General features: G+C 41.3%; 2 protein-coding genes across 2 annotated transcripts; both read right to left on the minus strand.

The window, feature by feature from the left end:
• Positions 1 to 9,938: 9,938 nt before the first annotated feature.
• Positions 9,939 to 13,012, minus strand: LOC115742862 (plastid division protein PDV1). Its single transcript, XM_030677382.2, has 2 exons — positions 12,499 to 13,012; positions 9,939 to 10,871 (listed from the first exon to the last, which is right to left on the minus strand). The coding sequence occupies exons 1-2, from the start codon at positions 12,814 to 12,816 to the stop codon at positions 10,374 to 10,376; spliced, it is 816 nt and encodes a 271-aa protein (XP_030533242.1). The 5' UTR covers positions 12,817 to 13,012; the 3' UTR covers positions 9,939 to 10,373.
• Positions 13,013 to 13,832: 820 nt separating this feature from the next.
• LOC115741072 (low affinity inorganic phosphate transporter 4-like) lies at positions 13,833 to 15,914 on the minus strand. The gene is made up of 2 exons (XM_030674786.2): positions 15,809 to 15,914; positions 13,833 to 15,512 (listed from the first exon to the last, which is right to left on the minus strand). The coding sequence occupies exons 1-2, from the start codon at positions 15,891 to 15,893 to the stop codon at positions 14,005 to 14,007; spliced, it is 1,593 nt and encodes a 530-aa protein (XP_030530646.1). The 5' UTR covers positions 15,894 to 15,914; the 3' UTR covers positions 13,833 to 14,004.

Genomic DNA, 15,914 nt, shown 5'->3' on the forward strand with positions numbered 1-15,914 from the left:
GAGGTAGCCCATTTTTTTTTTTCTCTTCTTGATGGGTAGAATAATGAGTAACGCTTTTCTTTTTTCTTTTGTCTTTTGGAGAGTGTAATGAAGCTGGATAATGAGTAAACCTTCTTCTTCTTCTTTTTCTGTCATTTAGCTTCAATTTCTCGAGAATTTTCTCGCATTTCGTTTGCACGGACGCATTTATTTTTTCCTCCTTCTTCTTCTTCTTTTTGGTCGAACTCGGACACGTTCTTTAAGTTGTAATCGGGCTCGCCCTTAGATTAACGGAAAGTTTATTGTTGACCAAGAAGAGACGGAGAATACGATCTGCCATTTGGATCTTCTGATATTGACGTGCATGAAGGGAAGGACTTAAATTTGGTTTGTAAGCGAGGGCTTAATATGCAATTAGCCATGGAGGAAAATGCCAGCGTGGCTTTCCTTTTGCCTCCCCAATCGAGCAGGCGCGATTGGCGGTCCGAGCCGGTTTGAACGAGTCTAGACGGTGCGACTCGTGCACCGCGCGCGGCCCCCAATTATTTTACTTTTTTTTTTTTTTTTTTGCGGGCTTTGACCACTTTTTCTCTTTCGCCAGTGGCTTGAAACGTCGCGCCGTTCCGTTATGGAGTTGAAAAGCCCCACTTTGCCCCAGACGACAGGCTTAAAAAGCAAAAGACATGAGAGCATTAGCTTTTTAATGGGGGGAAGCGTTATTTTTTTTATATATAATAAATGCATAGGAAAAAAAAATTTATACAAATAGCCGATTTGGACCGTGCATCGAAAACGTTACGCGACGAATTCTGGACGGTAAGTGCAATTTAGGTTACATGATTGGGAGATTATGGAAGGACTAATCTTGCTATGGGACGCCTTAATCTGATGTTAATCCTAAACATTATTATTAAACTAATATTTTTTCTTTCCGAATTGGGCCCCACGGGGAAAATATTTGTGGTGGGAATGGAAAGGGCGGTCGGGCTGGGTGTCCCGTGCGAGCAGGGGACTCCGGTTTCGCTTCCATATCACTCAAAGAGGAGGCGCATGATTATGTCCGAAAGACACAAAAGCTTATTACATTTGTTTTTTTTCCTTAAAACTTGATTTTTTAGCTTTTACTTTCTTCATATTGGTATGGAGCGGGAATCAAATGTGATCCTCGCGCCTTCCACACGTGCGAGCGGTCGTTCAGAGTTCGTTGTCGTTCCATGATGATGTCTCTTTTACCATATCTTCACTGCTTTCTTCTTCTTCTTCTTCTTACTCCTTTGGCCGCCATCATAGTCTTCACTGTTGACACCAGTCCCCTTGCGTCCCTCGGTTGTTGTTCGCGGGTCGTAATCGGGTTTACAATTGAGTCGTGTCAAAGAAAAAATGCTGTTTTTTTTTTTTTGGTCGATTGTGTCATAATACTTATGTATGTTATGTTCGTGCCGATTAAGAATAATCTTGTTAGAACGTGGTGATTTGTTTCAAAATTGCCACTTGTATAGAGTTTGAAGAAGAAAATTTACAAAGAAAGAAATTATAGTTTATGTATGATCTCTCTCTCTCTCTCTCTCTCTCTCTCTCTCTCTATGTTGTTGCTGAACCAAACTTTATCGTATACCCATTCAATTGAATTAGGACTAATTGAAAAAATTAAAATGTTGATGACCGAATTATTATCCATACTATGGGTTTCAATCTAATTAAATAATTCGCCCTCAAGTGGTAAGCCATTCATGTAGGTGCACGACATGTTGCATGTATACTATGTTGTTCTCGATTATAGGCATGGACGATATGAACTAAAATCCCGTTGTATTTAGATAAATCAGCGAATATATATATCGTGGGATGTGATATCAATGTGATTACCTTTTGTTATTCTAAATTCGTCGAGTAGAAATTAAATTGGTATACAATCACGTCACTTTTCGTCTCCATTTTAGAAGATACTTACTATCGAATATTAGAAAGTGCGAGATTAGAAAGAGTTATAACATTCACATGTCTTTTTCAAGAAAATTACTCAGATCGGATTGACTTCTACTGTTGACTTTTACCATCGGCATATCATCATTCTAAATTAAATGGGAAAATGATGTACGCATGTATCTACTGGTCATTCAGTTAGAGGAAAAATTGTCCAAAACATCTTAAATCTATTATACTCTAGCCAATTCAGTCTTAAATATTTTCACATTTTACCAATTAAGTTCATCTAGCCAATTTTAACCGGAAATCATCGACGTTGATAACGGTAGTGCCACGTAGAACGGCCGGCGCTAACGTTAACATTTATTTTATAATATTAGTAAAATGAATATTTTTATAAGCTTTCATTTATTTTCTTTTCTTTTTACTTTTTCATTTCTTTCTTTTCCTTTTTATTTCTACCAAATCTGGCAAGGGTCGTCATCCGACCTTCATCGGATTTTCTTTTTTATAAAAAAAGATTAAGAAACTTCAGAATGTAAAATTATAAAAATTATCTATGTCGGCAGTGGATGTGCCATATAGAACAGCCAACGTCCACGTCAACGAATTCCGGTTAAAATTGATCGGATTGACTGACTCTATTCGCAAAACGTGAAAGGATTAAAATTGTTCAGATTGACTTAATTGACAAAATTGAAAGGTTTATGACTGAATTGACTAGAGTGCAATAGATTTAGGATTTTTTGGACAATTTTTCCTTCAGGACAAACATATCATGTATTAGAGTGAGATTGATTATAAATCCAATGCAAACATATAGCGCGACCTTTTTCCGAATTGTGATTAATTTAGATCGCTACATTATTTACGTAGTGTTTAAAACACAGGTACTTCTCCTTTTGCCTCTAAAAGTCATTAACCACCTTTTAAAAAAGTTGCCACTTTTCCATCTGCATCGAGGTTTGTGGGTGAGAGATTCTGGGTAGATTCTTCTACCTTCCAAAGAATTTGTCACCTTATAAATGGACATTCTATGATTCTATACTACTCTATCTCAGCAACTTTAGTTGACAGAATTCGTTATGCCATAATAATGGTGCTCTTTCTTTCAATTTTTGCTAAAATCGCCTGCTTTGATTATTTGTGGGGCAAATCTGAAAACGAGGGTATAAATTGTGGTTGTTTTCTCGAAAGATGACGTAAAATGGATCTCATTTCAAATAAGACTCTGAAATGACCAACTCAATTTTAAGGCCCCGAGCTTACCGGTTAATCCAATCTTTGCTGGATAGCAAGAGCGTGCATCTCGCGCGCTGCGTCGGCTAGTGATAATTTAGTCTGCCGGTTGTTGCGACCCTCCCGAGGTGAAATTCCTTGAAGAGTTCAACGAATTGGCAAGCGAGCGAGAGTGGTTCCTCTTTGGGGCGACGACTAATCCTAGTACGAGCTCTCCCAAACCCTATCAAACACAACATATCTCTCAAAATCATGGAAGAAGAACAGAGAACTTTGGATCCGAGCTCTCCATGTTCATAGTAGTTATTGAAAATAGAATGCATAGAAAGTGTCTCCGAAATACGATTGATCTATATACATTTTGATTAGAGGTGGCAAAATGGGTCTAGAACCCATATTCAACCCATATTTGATGATGATGGGTCAAAAATGAGTTAGCTTATGTGCTTAAGTGGGTCATAAATGGGTTACTTAAAAATCTAATAGGTTCTAAATGGGTTTTAAATGGGTCATAAATGGGTTAGGCATAAATGAGTTAGGTAAGATAACTAGAGAGTCATAAATAATTTTTTATGAATATTTAAAAAAAATCGATTTTTAATATTTTATTATTTTATTATAACAATAATTTTTTCTTTTCTTTTTTTTTCCTTTCTTTTCTTTCTATTTTCTTTTTTCTCCTGCCTTGGCCGCCATTGGTCGGCGACAACCACCGTCTAGCCTAGGGCGAGCTCGGCTCACCAAGATCCGGCAAGCCTCGAGATCGGTCGAGCTCCGGCGAGCCTCGAGGCTCGCCCGATCCAGGCGAGCCCGAGCTCGCCCTAGGTGAACGAGCCTAGACGAGCTTGGGGCTCGTTGGGATCCGGCCTCGAGTTCGCTAGTCGGGATAGGGGGAGCCTCGAGCTCGCCGGCCTTGGGTGAGCTCGGGGCTTGTCGGGATATGGCCTCGAGCTCGCCAACCGGGATCGGGCAACCTTGAGCTTGCCTAGATCGGTTAAGTCAAGGCTCGCCGAGATGCGGTCGGTTGCTGGCCTTCCCACCTTTGATGAAGTCCCGAATACCGGTGGACGGAGGGAGGTTGCAGTGGAGTTGCAGAGTCGCAGATGGAGGAGGGAAGTTGCAGGAGAGAGGAGGAAGGAGGAAAAAATAAAAAAAGAGAAAAGGAAATAAAAAAAATCATAATAAATAAATCATAAAATTTGTATTGTATGATTTGATTAAATATCATTTTTAGCAATATCATTTTTTTATCAAATTATAAAAAACAAGTATCGTATGATTTGGTTAAATATAGAATGTTTATGAAATATGGGTCGGGTATGGGTCGGGTATGGGTCGGGTCGGGTATAGGTCATTGAATTTGCATTGGATGAATACGGGTCAAAATGGGTTAAATAGGTCAATATGGGTTGGACCATATTCGACCCAACCCAAACCCGACCCAACCCACCCATTTGACACCTCTAATTTTGATACATGCATCTGTTGAATATGACTTTTTTTTTTCCTTTTTTCTGGTTATATTTATTTGTTTATTTATTTTCCATTTTTGAGCAAACTGGGACATTGCGAATATGTCGAGCAGACAGGTTTGTCAGGAAAAACTGGAGCCGGAACACAGCCCCAAGGGAAAAACTCTGGTCAAATATTTGAGAGAAGTCTAATCATGACGACACATGCACACATGACTAAGTCAAGAGTTGTTATTAGTCTTATCATGTCGTGCCTTTGCTCGCCGTCAAGACATTCGTCAAATGTTTTTTTGTTTTTTTTGAGGAACTTGTTGGGGAACTTAAGATGCGATTCTATATGGGTAAGAATACTCCATATACTTAGATCATCTTTCTTCCTCGTAGCTTGAGAATTATCTTAACACAACCCAATTACTAGTCATTAGCTAATCCTTCCATTATTTAGTAAATTCCGACAATATGCATGGCTCCATTGGGGGACTGCTTTTTCAAGAGGCTTTGGGTAATTTACTAAACGGTTTTTGTTGTTGCCCGAGGGATTTTGGAACCCAAAGCATTTTCAAAGATCTCTACAAGCCTTTAGCCCAAGGCAGGTTCGTCGATGCTTTGAGCTTTGAGCATATCCGGAATGCGAATTCAATTTCTTTTCTTCCAACTTGCCCTTGCTAAACTTTCATAATTCCGAAAGTGTCCCTGCCTCACGTGGCGTCACCAACCGGGGTTCACATCGGCAGTGAGACTTCAACGAGGCATAATTTGGCTCGAGCAGCCTCGTCGGGCTTCAGACGAGTCTATCAACGCCAAGTCTAACCTCATCGGAGGCTCGTGGCTGCCGCTAAGTCCTTCAACGGCTTTGAGTTTTTTTTTTTAAGAAAAAAGGAAAAAAAATAAAGCACTTCGCAAAGTACGATTTTTCCTAACACCATTTAAATCAAGGTTATTTCCAAATACATTTTTAAATTATATTTTACCAAGCACTACTTGCATTTCGAAAAACTCATTTAACCTAGAGACTTTTGTATTTTTCTTTTCTAATGATTTTTCCCAAAAGTCGAACCAAGCGCACCGAGAATGATAATGAGGTGTCGGCATACGCAGACAGATTGCACATTCGAAACCATTGAAGGTTCAGATATTTTTTTCTGAGGCGCCCGCGGTGAAGTAGGTGAAATAATTAAATTTAATTACAGTTAACGAACCAAATAATTAATAATCACCACCAACCATCGACCACCTTCTCAGTTACGCATAACCTGCGTCTCTGTGCCATTTGTAGTTTTGTCTGTCGGCCTTGTTGTCCGTTCATGATGTCTTGGCAGGAAGTCTCAAATTCACCAGACTTTTGATTTTTTTTTTTTTGGAGGTTACGATCAAAAGAAATAAAGAAGACCGATTAAATTGCTAAAATAATGGATTTACTAAACTTGCTTTCAGTAATCAACTTACCTTTTCAGGTAAACTTTGGGGATGTCAATGGCTGCACCCAAAAAAAAAAAAAAAAAGAACTTTTGAATGATAGCAGTTTGCTCTGGACTGTGAATCTTTCATTTAGATTGACCCAATCCCTCACTATCTAGTCGACTATTCAAAAGATTGATAAGAAGATTACAAATTGCGAGCAAGACCGTCCTACGAGCGCATGCGTACTAGTCATGCTTGGTGTAATTAGTTGGGGGCGTCTAGCGATTTCTATCTTAGGAATTGGAGGTAATATATTTAAATCTCGCCGACTACGTACCAATTGCAGCCTGTAAGACCGAGTGCGCCGATTAAAGGTTTGAATTCAACCGATTCATAAGATCTGAAGAGTATTTGATGAATTCCTAGATAGTGGGATCTCTATGTCATTGCTCTGGGGCTTAAAAAACAAGGACCCAGATTAACAATAAACAAGGACCCAGTTACTTTAAGGTTGTCATAATTGATTAAGACGTCATGGGATTTTCATCACAAAAACTGGAGGTAACCTGTTCGAATCCTTCAAATTGCGTGCAAATTGCAGCTTACTTGAACACCTACACAAATCAAAGGTCTGAGATTAATTCTTTTATAAGGGTTATGGAGTGTTTCGTGAATCTCTAGATAGTCGGGCCTTCATTGTCGTGGCGTTGGATTTTTGTTTATAGGAATAGAAAAAGGACGATTTTGGTGAATTGAACATAAACGAGGGCAGTGTTGCTGGCTTTGATGGAAGGAAAAATCAGATTTGTGGCCATAGAGAGAGCCACGCAATGCCGGCCCCAAAGGCACATCCTCGTCTGAAATTTTTTTTATTTGTCTTTTTGTCATTTTCGATTACCATTTAAAGCATATTGCATAGGCAAAATGACCGGTGGAAGGCCCAAAAGACATGTTGATCTTTGGCACTATGTGCAAAAACCTACTTAAATTGGGAAATCCACTTGCATTCTATGCATCCGGTTTATTTTATGAATACTCTCCACTTGCCTACGCGTAATTTTAAATAGAGGAAATGACTTATATGATTCCTGAATTTTGATCTAATACATAGTGTCGTCCTTGAACTTTTAATTTGTTGAATGTGGTTTCTGAATTATTCGTAAATGTTAATTGCAAAATTATATGGAAAAGTTTATTGTCGTCTTTTTGTTAATTCAAGTTAACGGAATCTACTGTTTGGAGTTATTTGTAAGCGAACAATATGGACACCACCGAAGGGAAAATTACTCAATCGGTCCTAAACATATTGTACGGATGTCAATTTACTCCTAAACTTTTAGCTTTTGTTAATTTAGTCCAAAATCTTAGCGTGAAATTTCAATGTTGCCCTTCCAATCATTTTTTGCCAGAAATCGCCGATGCTGCAGTCTGATCATCGCTAGTCGTCCTTCGTGGTACACTGTCATGTCAGTAGATTCCATAAATAATTGGGCAGAAAGACTACATGGAATTTCACACAATAGTTTGGGACTAAATTGACAAAAATTAAAATGTTTAAGACTAAATTGACATCCCCACAATAGGTTTAGGACTGATTAGATAATTTCCATAGGGTTAATTAGATAGATATTACGTGAAATGCTTTCATAAATGTTGGAAGTTATCTATGCTACTTGTTTACCTACGAACATCAATCATGTTATCTGGACCAAGCAAGACTTTTGTTAAGATTTGTCTTTTGTTTATATGACACTTTTGACACTTATTTAGATTTCCTTTTTGGCTCTAATGGCAAGTTTCAAATATCGAAGAACAAAATCGATAGCAATGAAAGATAATATTACGTCATCCTAATCCGTACTTCTTCTTTCTCAAAATAAAACATGTTAATTCATCGTTCCATTTTACATCTCGTTCGTTTTCTGCATAACAAATCTGTCTCACATCGAATTAAATTTTCTATCGTTTGAGAATAAGTCAGAATTAGGGGACACCTGGTGAGGCTCGACCTCGCCGGTCCTCGTGTCTTGCCTGTTGCCTGGATTGGCGACCAGTAGGAGAAAGAACAAAAGAAATAAAAAGAAAAGAAAAAGAAAGGAAAAAAATAAACAGATAAAATATTATTAAAAATTATCTACACTATCGTCGGCATCCACGTCGGCGTCGGCCGATCAAAGTTGGTAGGAATGACCGAGTTGGTACAAACGTAAAAAGTTTAAGACTGAATCGGCGAGAAAAGAAAATTTAGGTTTTCGGTAATTTTCCCGGTTAGAGCTTCAAATAGTGCGCATAAAAAATTTGGCCAGGCTTCCATCATGGTCAACTTCACTAATCTGGCTAGCATTAGCAGCTTAGCACCAACCATTCTCCTCCCCATGCAAATTGGGTCAAACTAGCCGTGCCAATTAACAATCATTTTGCCAACCGAAAAGGATACGTCCACTTGGAAAAATGTTCATCCCAAGAAAGATTTTTCGCTCTTTCCATGTCCACAAAACCCACCAAATCAATCGTTAAGACACCAAATCCACCCTTAAGACACCAAATCCACGATGGGCCACGGTTCGAACTTTACAGCGAAAACCGAAGAAGAAAACGAGGAAGAGAAAAAGCAGGGGATGTTTCCCTCCCTCCCTTCCTTAAAACGGCGAATGTCTTCATGCATCCAATGGGGGCGAGGGGGAAGTCAAAAGAATGTGCCCGAAAGATGGCCAAACACCCTCCAAATTATAAGCCTAATTATGCGTTCAAACACCTACTTTTTCCTCCCCTCCACTTAAACGACGTGTTGACTTTTTGTTGGGGATGTGGGTGAATTGGAGTTGGATTTGCTGAAGGGGGGGAATTATGGGGAAAAAACGAAGAGAGCGACGTTCATATACTGTCCACCGCGAGGGGGCGCGATGACGTCTATGTGTTCGCCACTACAGGCTCGCACGTTTGCACCTGTTTTTGGGACACTTTTCGCATTTGAACATTTCACACCATGCTTTACATGTCATGTTTGAGAATTTCGAGGTAATGGGTTTTGGCCCCCCCGAAAAAGCTTTGCGTTTCCCCCGTCCACATATGGAAAAAGATCTGTCCTTTTTGCATTGGATGCTGTAGTTTGTATTGGACGGGATTCTAAAGTTTGAACAAGCGGTCTTCGATTGCTTGCTTGTATTAATGGTGAATTCGATGAGTAAGATGTTTGATCTGACTATGAACACCGATCAAAATGAATCGAAAAGTTCGATTCAGCCACAAGTAAGAACTCTAGGCCCAACATTCGAGGCCCATTTGGACTGATTCGGGTGAATTCCGTCCCACGCATGACGATCTTAAGTCTTACAAGTCACCGGCGGGATTGTCAAAATTTCCAAACAAATTGCTCCTTAGCTTTTTAATCTGCTCGTAAACAAAATCAACTAGGGACTTTATTTTTGTTCGGAACTCTCCTTGACAGTGAACTCTTTTCGAGTTCATATAGCGTCTATAAGTTGGGGTGAAGTGGAGAAACACGGCTTCATCTATATGATTTGCTTAATTTAATCAGGATTTACGTTTACGTTATTAACCTGATGTCTTGGTTTAATCAACCAAGTTAAACCTCAATAGGGTCACACAAGGTCTGGAGAGCTCCGCTCAAGAAATTTACCTTGTGGCAAAGAAGGGTCCGTCGTCACCAAGTACTTACAGATCAGGGAAGAACCGCCGGTAGCGATTTTGCAACTTCATGGAGCCCGACTGCAGAAGCTGCTGCTTGGCTAGACCTGTTATAACTTCCTCGTGTGGAGGCTGTCTTTATATCTTAGGACCCTTGTCCTCTTTCTTGGCTTCCGAAACAAACGAGAGAGGCGGAAAGTGTGACGCGGAAATGGGGCAAAAACCAATAGTTCGATCAACAACATTCATCATACATATGTCCATCACAAGATCTGGAAGAAAGAGAAGTCTTCTATACATAAACACAGATGTCAAGGAATGAACGAGAAAAGAGAGGAGGAGATGATGCAGCTAACTGCCTATAGCTGCCCTTGAAACTCTGCACTTGCTCTCTCTCAAGTCTGAGTTTTCCATGAGATCATAGGCAGTTTTCATAGGCAGTTTTCAGTGTGTGCCGTTTCAACTTCCGAGCAAATAAACATGAAAAGAAAACGGTAGCATAAGCACCAATCATTCACATCTCTATTAGAAGAATATATCCGGCGTAACACACAGAACCTAAAAACGTGAGAATATACACGGCAAATTCGATCGATCGATCGAGAGAGAAGAAAGATCCTAAAGAAAACTGCATCATCATAACGGTGATGCCAATGATTCCATTCCTCAAGTCTCGTGGGAAGAAATGGCAAAGAGGTTGACAAGAAGTTAACCCCGGGCCACCAACACATCCAATTGGCCCAAACTACCTCTAGGTGATGATTCCCCTTGCTTGAAAGTCTTCCTCACATTAAAACTGTAGTTATCACCTTCGTGCTTATGTTTGAGTTCTTTATAAGCTACTTTATTGAAATGCAGCAGGGTCATCATAGTAACCGCAACTAATGCAGCATTTCCCAGTACTCCACCCATAAGGGACTTCCTTGCCAAATTGAAACCGGAAATTAGAGCTTTGATCAGAATGTTAGATCTGTTTCCATGATTCACCATGCTCTGCCCCGACGAACCATTTGTGGCACCGAATAGATTATCGCATGAAACAAAGCGACTTGCATCACAAACGTCTCCAACAAAAGCTAGGGCCTCCTCTATTACTTTATATTTCTTACCCTGGTGGTCCGCCAATCTCATTGCAAGAACAATGCGGCTTTGTTCCAATCGTGCAATTGCAGCATCTCTCTCAGCACGTTGCTGTAATTGTACAGTCTGGAAAGCAGAATAAGGTGACATTAGTAATTTATACAAAGCATGATCCTCACCACATAAATATGTAAATCCTTGTTATGATGCCTCATGAAACCTACGACGGACCCCTTCCTTCAAAATGTACCAAATCACACTCGTACTGTTTACCCTAAATTTTCTCTTAGTGAGAAGTAACTTTTGACACTTGGCTCGCACAGCCTAAAATAAGAGCAACTTTTGCATGACGATCAGTTTTGCTTTCGCTGCAGTAAACTTAGGGAATCTCAAAAAATATTTCCAGTAAATCACTCATGAAAATGGCAGACAGAAGTTAACAGGAAGAAAGAAATATCTGGGCTAGACAAGTATCCAATGACATTTCCTAAGCCGACCAAGAGATTGAGAATTTATCTTCATCTTCACTGACTATAAGAACTACTATATATATCTAGAATTTCTCTGTTACATGTAACCAGAGGCTCTGCTAAGCTCTAGCCTCAGTTCTCTCACTTGAAGCTTATCAAAAGTTTATCAGCAATATTTCTCGTTATTCTCTTTCTTTAGACTTATAACCAGAGCCTCAGTTCTCTGCTAAGCTCTAGCCTCAATTCGCTGACTAGAAGACTATCAAAACTTTACCAGCAAGACTTTCTAGTTATTCTCTTTTTTAAGACTCATATCCACCATCCAGATTTCACTCTTTCCAATGTGCATGACTCATTTATCAAGATAATTCAACACGTCCTAACCTCCTCCATACATGACTCACAAGCTGACTTGAGAAAATTTACAACTTAGCCTTCAAGCTCCCTGAGTTTAACCAAATTCCGGAAGTTCATCCTAATATGTACCCGAAGGGACAACCCACCTGTGATATGTTACCAAACCCAAAGGCTATTGTAGGTCAAGTTTCTCCAATTTCACCAAATATAAAAAGAACTGCAGAAACACAGACAACAGTCCATCTTCTTTCTAGGTTCTTCCAATATGAAGTTTTACTGAGAACCAATTTTCTTTTGCGGCTTCATTTTCCTTCCTATATTGCAGGCAAGATGGGACATCAAACCCTATCTAATACTCCAACAACAATAACCGAACTCATCCTGACTAAGTCGTGTCTTATACATAAATCCTCTCACTCCATTCCCTTTGACCCTCTATTATATCCACCTTCATATCATTTGGCCGTGAACCCAATATCATGTTCACAATTAGTTTTGCAACATCAATTCTCGTTTCAGTTGATAACAGATGATAGCATAAATTAATCCAATATAAGTTAAGGCACATAAATTAGCAAAAACTGCCCTTTGCACTTAAAGTCGCAACCAAATAACAAGAGAAGAAAAAGAAAAAAAAGAACCACGCCCAGCTATAATTAAGCTTCCAAGCAGTCTCATTTCACTTTCCTCTAGCAATAGCAACGGCATCATTCTACATACTATCAAATAATACCGCGCCTCTGTCAGCGAGCTTAAGTTTTATCCGTGTGATGGTGTTCTCCCATAATTATCCATATCAGTCGGAGGTTCACAGGCGATACACATTACTTCACACGCTTTAGGCTTGAGTGCAAGATAATCCATGGAAGTTCAAGCGTGCGACAATTCTACGGGGAAAAAAACGGAAATTCAAATCCGAGACTCACATGAAAAAACTCGAGCTGGTCTTCTAGATTCTCCAGAGCAGTGCGGATGGCGTTAAGGCTCTTGGCCTCTTGCACCGCCTCATCGTAAACTCCAAACTCCTTAACGAACACGTACCCACCGGACGCCGCACGATTATCCTCGGCGGCGTCGCCGAACTGCTTCTTATTCTGCTGCTGCTGCTGAGGTTGCTCCGGTTTCCGCAGAGTCTTGATGGAGTTGAGGAAGTGAGTCCGAGAAATGGAGTGAATGGCGTCGCTCAGCTTGTCGTGCAAGTCCCAGATCTTCTCCAGAACCGCCTCCACCTCATCGATCTCCATGTCTCATCTCACGAAGAACGACGCCGATGGAAAATCCGAGGAAATTTTGAGGGGGAAACGGATCCAAATCCAACTCTAGGGTTTGGTTGCTCCCTCCGTCTCCCTCTCTATTTTACCGCCCCTTTTTGGGGCTTCAACGAATCTCGATTTTCAGTCGCGAGTTCGTCGTCGTTTTGGTTGTACCTCCTAACGAGAAGCGAAGCTACGTCCCTCCAAACGGCACGTCGTATTGGGGACTGTCACTGTGGCCTTCACTTCACTTGAGAGGGACACGTGTCGCCCTCTCACGAGCTCTCCCTCCGTTCATTTTTCTTTTGAGGGGTAAGACATGGTTAGTTTTAAATTCGTTATAGCCTTTGATATTTTTGTTTTCCATTAAATCGGGTATTTTTTTCTAATTTTTTTTTGTTGAGAAATGTAGGAACGGATTAATTCAAAATTATAATTTTGAATTTATCTATTAATATAGTTATCTCATATAGTTAATGTTGTAACAGACTAATTCAAAATACTTTAAATTTTGAATTAGTCCATTCTATGTTATCCTAGTGTTTTTTTTTTTTTTTTTTCAGAAAATGCTACTCTAGAGTTAAAGGATGCGAAACTCATTCTCAAATTTAAAGTCCAATTCTTAAATTTTTTGTAGACCGAATAAAATAGATGGAGGTACGGGATGGGGCCGCCGCCGCTCTAGTAATCTCGTTTAGGCGTATCTTCTTGTCCAAAACTCGTACCGATTAAAGTAATAATTTCTATTCTTTTTCATGCTAGACCGGACCGGAAGATGGACAAACCGGGCTTAGAGTACTTTTGAAGTCCTCAGTTCATACTTTGAGCTTAGTGGGCCGTCAGGACTTTGATCAAGTTTGTCTTAACGTATGATTGACATGAGTGAGGACTCTAATCCAAGCGGAAGCAAAACAAAAAACCAAAGAGAAAGAGAACAAATTCTCTCATTGAAAAGCAACAATATGATGGACCCTTCAGGACGTTCATACATGTAAAAACCTGGATACATAGGATCATTAAGAAAACGTATGACCTCTTCTCATCGTTTCATCGAGCTTGATCCCTTCTTATTTCATACGTAATCACGTTTATTGTGTAAGTATATTGATATGCAGCGCCGCCACTCATTTGAAGTAAAATTAAGCTGCTCCACCAAGCTCCGATTGCCATGCGCCCCCACTACATGACTACCGACCGACCTTCCGTCTGTGCCTCCGACATCTCCATCTCGCCCTGATGCACGCCCTCATCCTCCCCCGAGATCTCCTCCAACGACCTGCCTTTGGTCTCGGTCACCATGAACGTGCAGCAGAACCCTAGCATGTTTGTGAACGCCAGAATCAACATGGCGCGTCTTATTTTGTGTGTGTGTGAGTCAAGCGTGTAGCCCTGGACCCCAAAGGCCGCGATCAGTGCCCCTGCCTTGCCCGCTGCTGCGCTCATGGCGTGGCACGTGGACCTGACGCGGGTCGGGAACAGCTCGGCCGGGAGAACAAAGGTGGTGCTGTTAGGGCCGAAGTTCGCAAAGAAGAAGGTCAACCCATACAGGAGCGCGAACAAACCCGTGTTGTGTTTGTTGGTGTCCCTGAGGTCGGCATAGTTGACTCCGATGACGAGCATGAATACAGACATCATGAAGAAGCCGATGAGCTGGATGTAGAAGCGACCGATCTTCTCGATGAAGAAGACTGTGAACCAGTATCCGGGGAACGTCCCGAACAAGGCAACCACAAGCATGGCCTTAGAGATCTGAAACATTTCCTTAATAGCGTTGACAGACTTTGCCGGATCTGTGAGGCCCATGTTCGGGAATATGTCTTTCTGTGCCAAGTTTTGGCTATAGAAGGCAATGTCCAGCAAGAACCATGTGCTCATTGTGCCAATGAGATGCATGCCATGTCTCTGCCAAAACTCCATCGAGAACAGCTTGTAGTCATTGCTCGCCTTGAATTGGCCCAACCTGTCTTGATCGGTTTGAATTTCGATGTTCAGGACCCGGCCCATGTCTGCGGCGGCTTGTTTGGCATTCCCTTCGATGAGCGCGGTGTACCGACCGGTCTCGGGCATTTTCATTCGCCAATACCAAGTCAATAAGGCCGGCAAAGCTCCGAGCATGAGGACAATTCGCCACAAGTAATCCGCTTCTGGTTGTGTAGAAAGCACACGATCCAGTGAATACGGGACGGCGGGATAGGCACTGAGGAAAATGCTGGAAAGGATCGTGGAAACGAGTCCCGCAAAGATAATCCCAACGCCCTGCATAGCGAAAACTGCAGCTATAAAAGCGCCCCTAGTTTTCTTGTTCGCATACTCGGACATGATCGTGGCCGAGAGAGGGTAATCGCCACCGATGCCGAACCCAAGCCAGAATCTGAAGAAGCAAAGCGTGCTCATGACAGATTTCGCCGTGCATCCGAAGGAAAGGCCGGAGCCAATGGCGCAGATGGCCATGAGGATGAGGGTGATCCCGTAGACCCGTTTGCGACCGAACTTGTCACCGAGCAAACCGAAGAAAAGTTGACCGGCCAGGGTTCCGACCAGGGCAACACCGATGACCCAGTTGTTGACATGAACCGGGAGTTTCCCCGGGGTCGATGAGGCAGGATCGAAGTAATAAAGGCGGCCCAGGAGCTTTGAGACCGTGGAGATGCAAAACAGGTCGTATGCGTCGGTGAAGAAGCCCATACCTGACAGTTGCAGAGCCAGAAATTTCTTTCAGAAAGAGTATAATCTCATCGATAATCTTTTCAAACTAGGACAAGTATAGAACGAGCTTTCTCTAGAGTCTAGAGCACAACACTTTTTTGTTATTAGGCATCCCGATATTAAATCTTGCTCAGCAAATGTCTTCCTCCTTCTCTATCGTTATGGGTTCCAACTCGAACCCTCAAAGAGCTTTACAAAATCTCCGAGGTAGGGCTGCTCATTACACCCACGAGGTTTGTATAAATCACAACCTCGGCACAAGTTTGCAGTATCATACCTGCGATTATGATGGCAGTGAGGTGGTACCATTGCGTGCGAGCCGAGTCGAGAGCCTGGAGAATCGCTAAATCGCCGGCAGCCATCGATATCTCCCTTCCTACCTC

Source organism: Rhodamnia argentea, chromosome 7, assembly GCF_020921035.1.
Source record: "Rhodamnia argentea isolate NSW1041297 chromosome 7, ASM2092103v1, whole genome shotgun sequence".
NCBI lineage: Eukaryota > Viridiplantae > Streptophyta > Magnoliopsida > Myrtales > Myrtaceae > Rhodamnia > Rhodamnia argentea.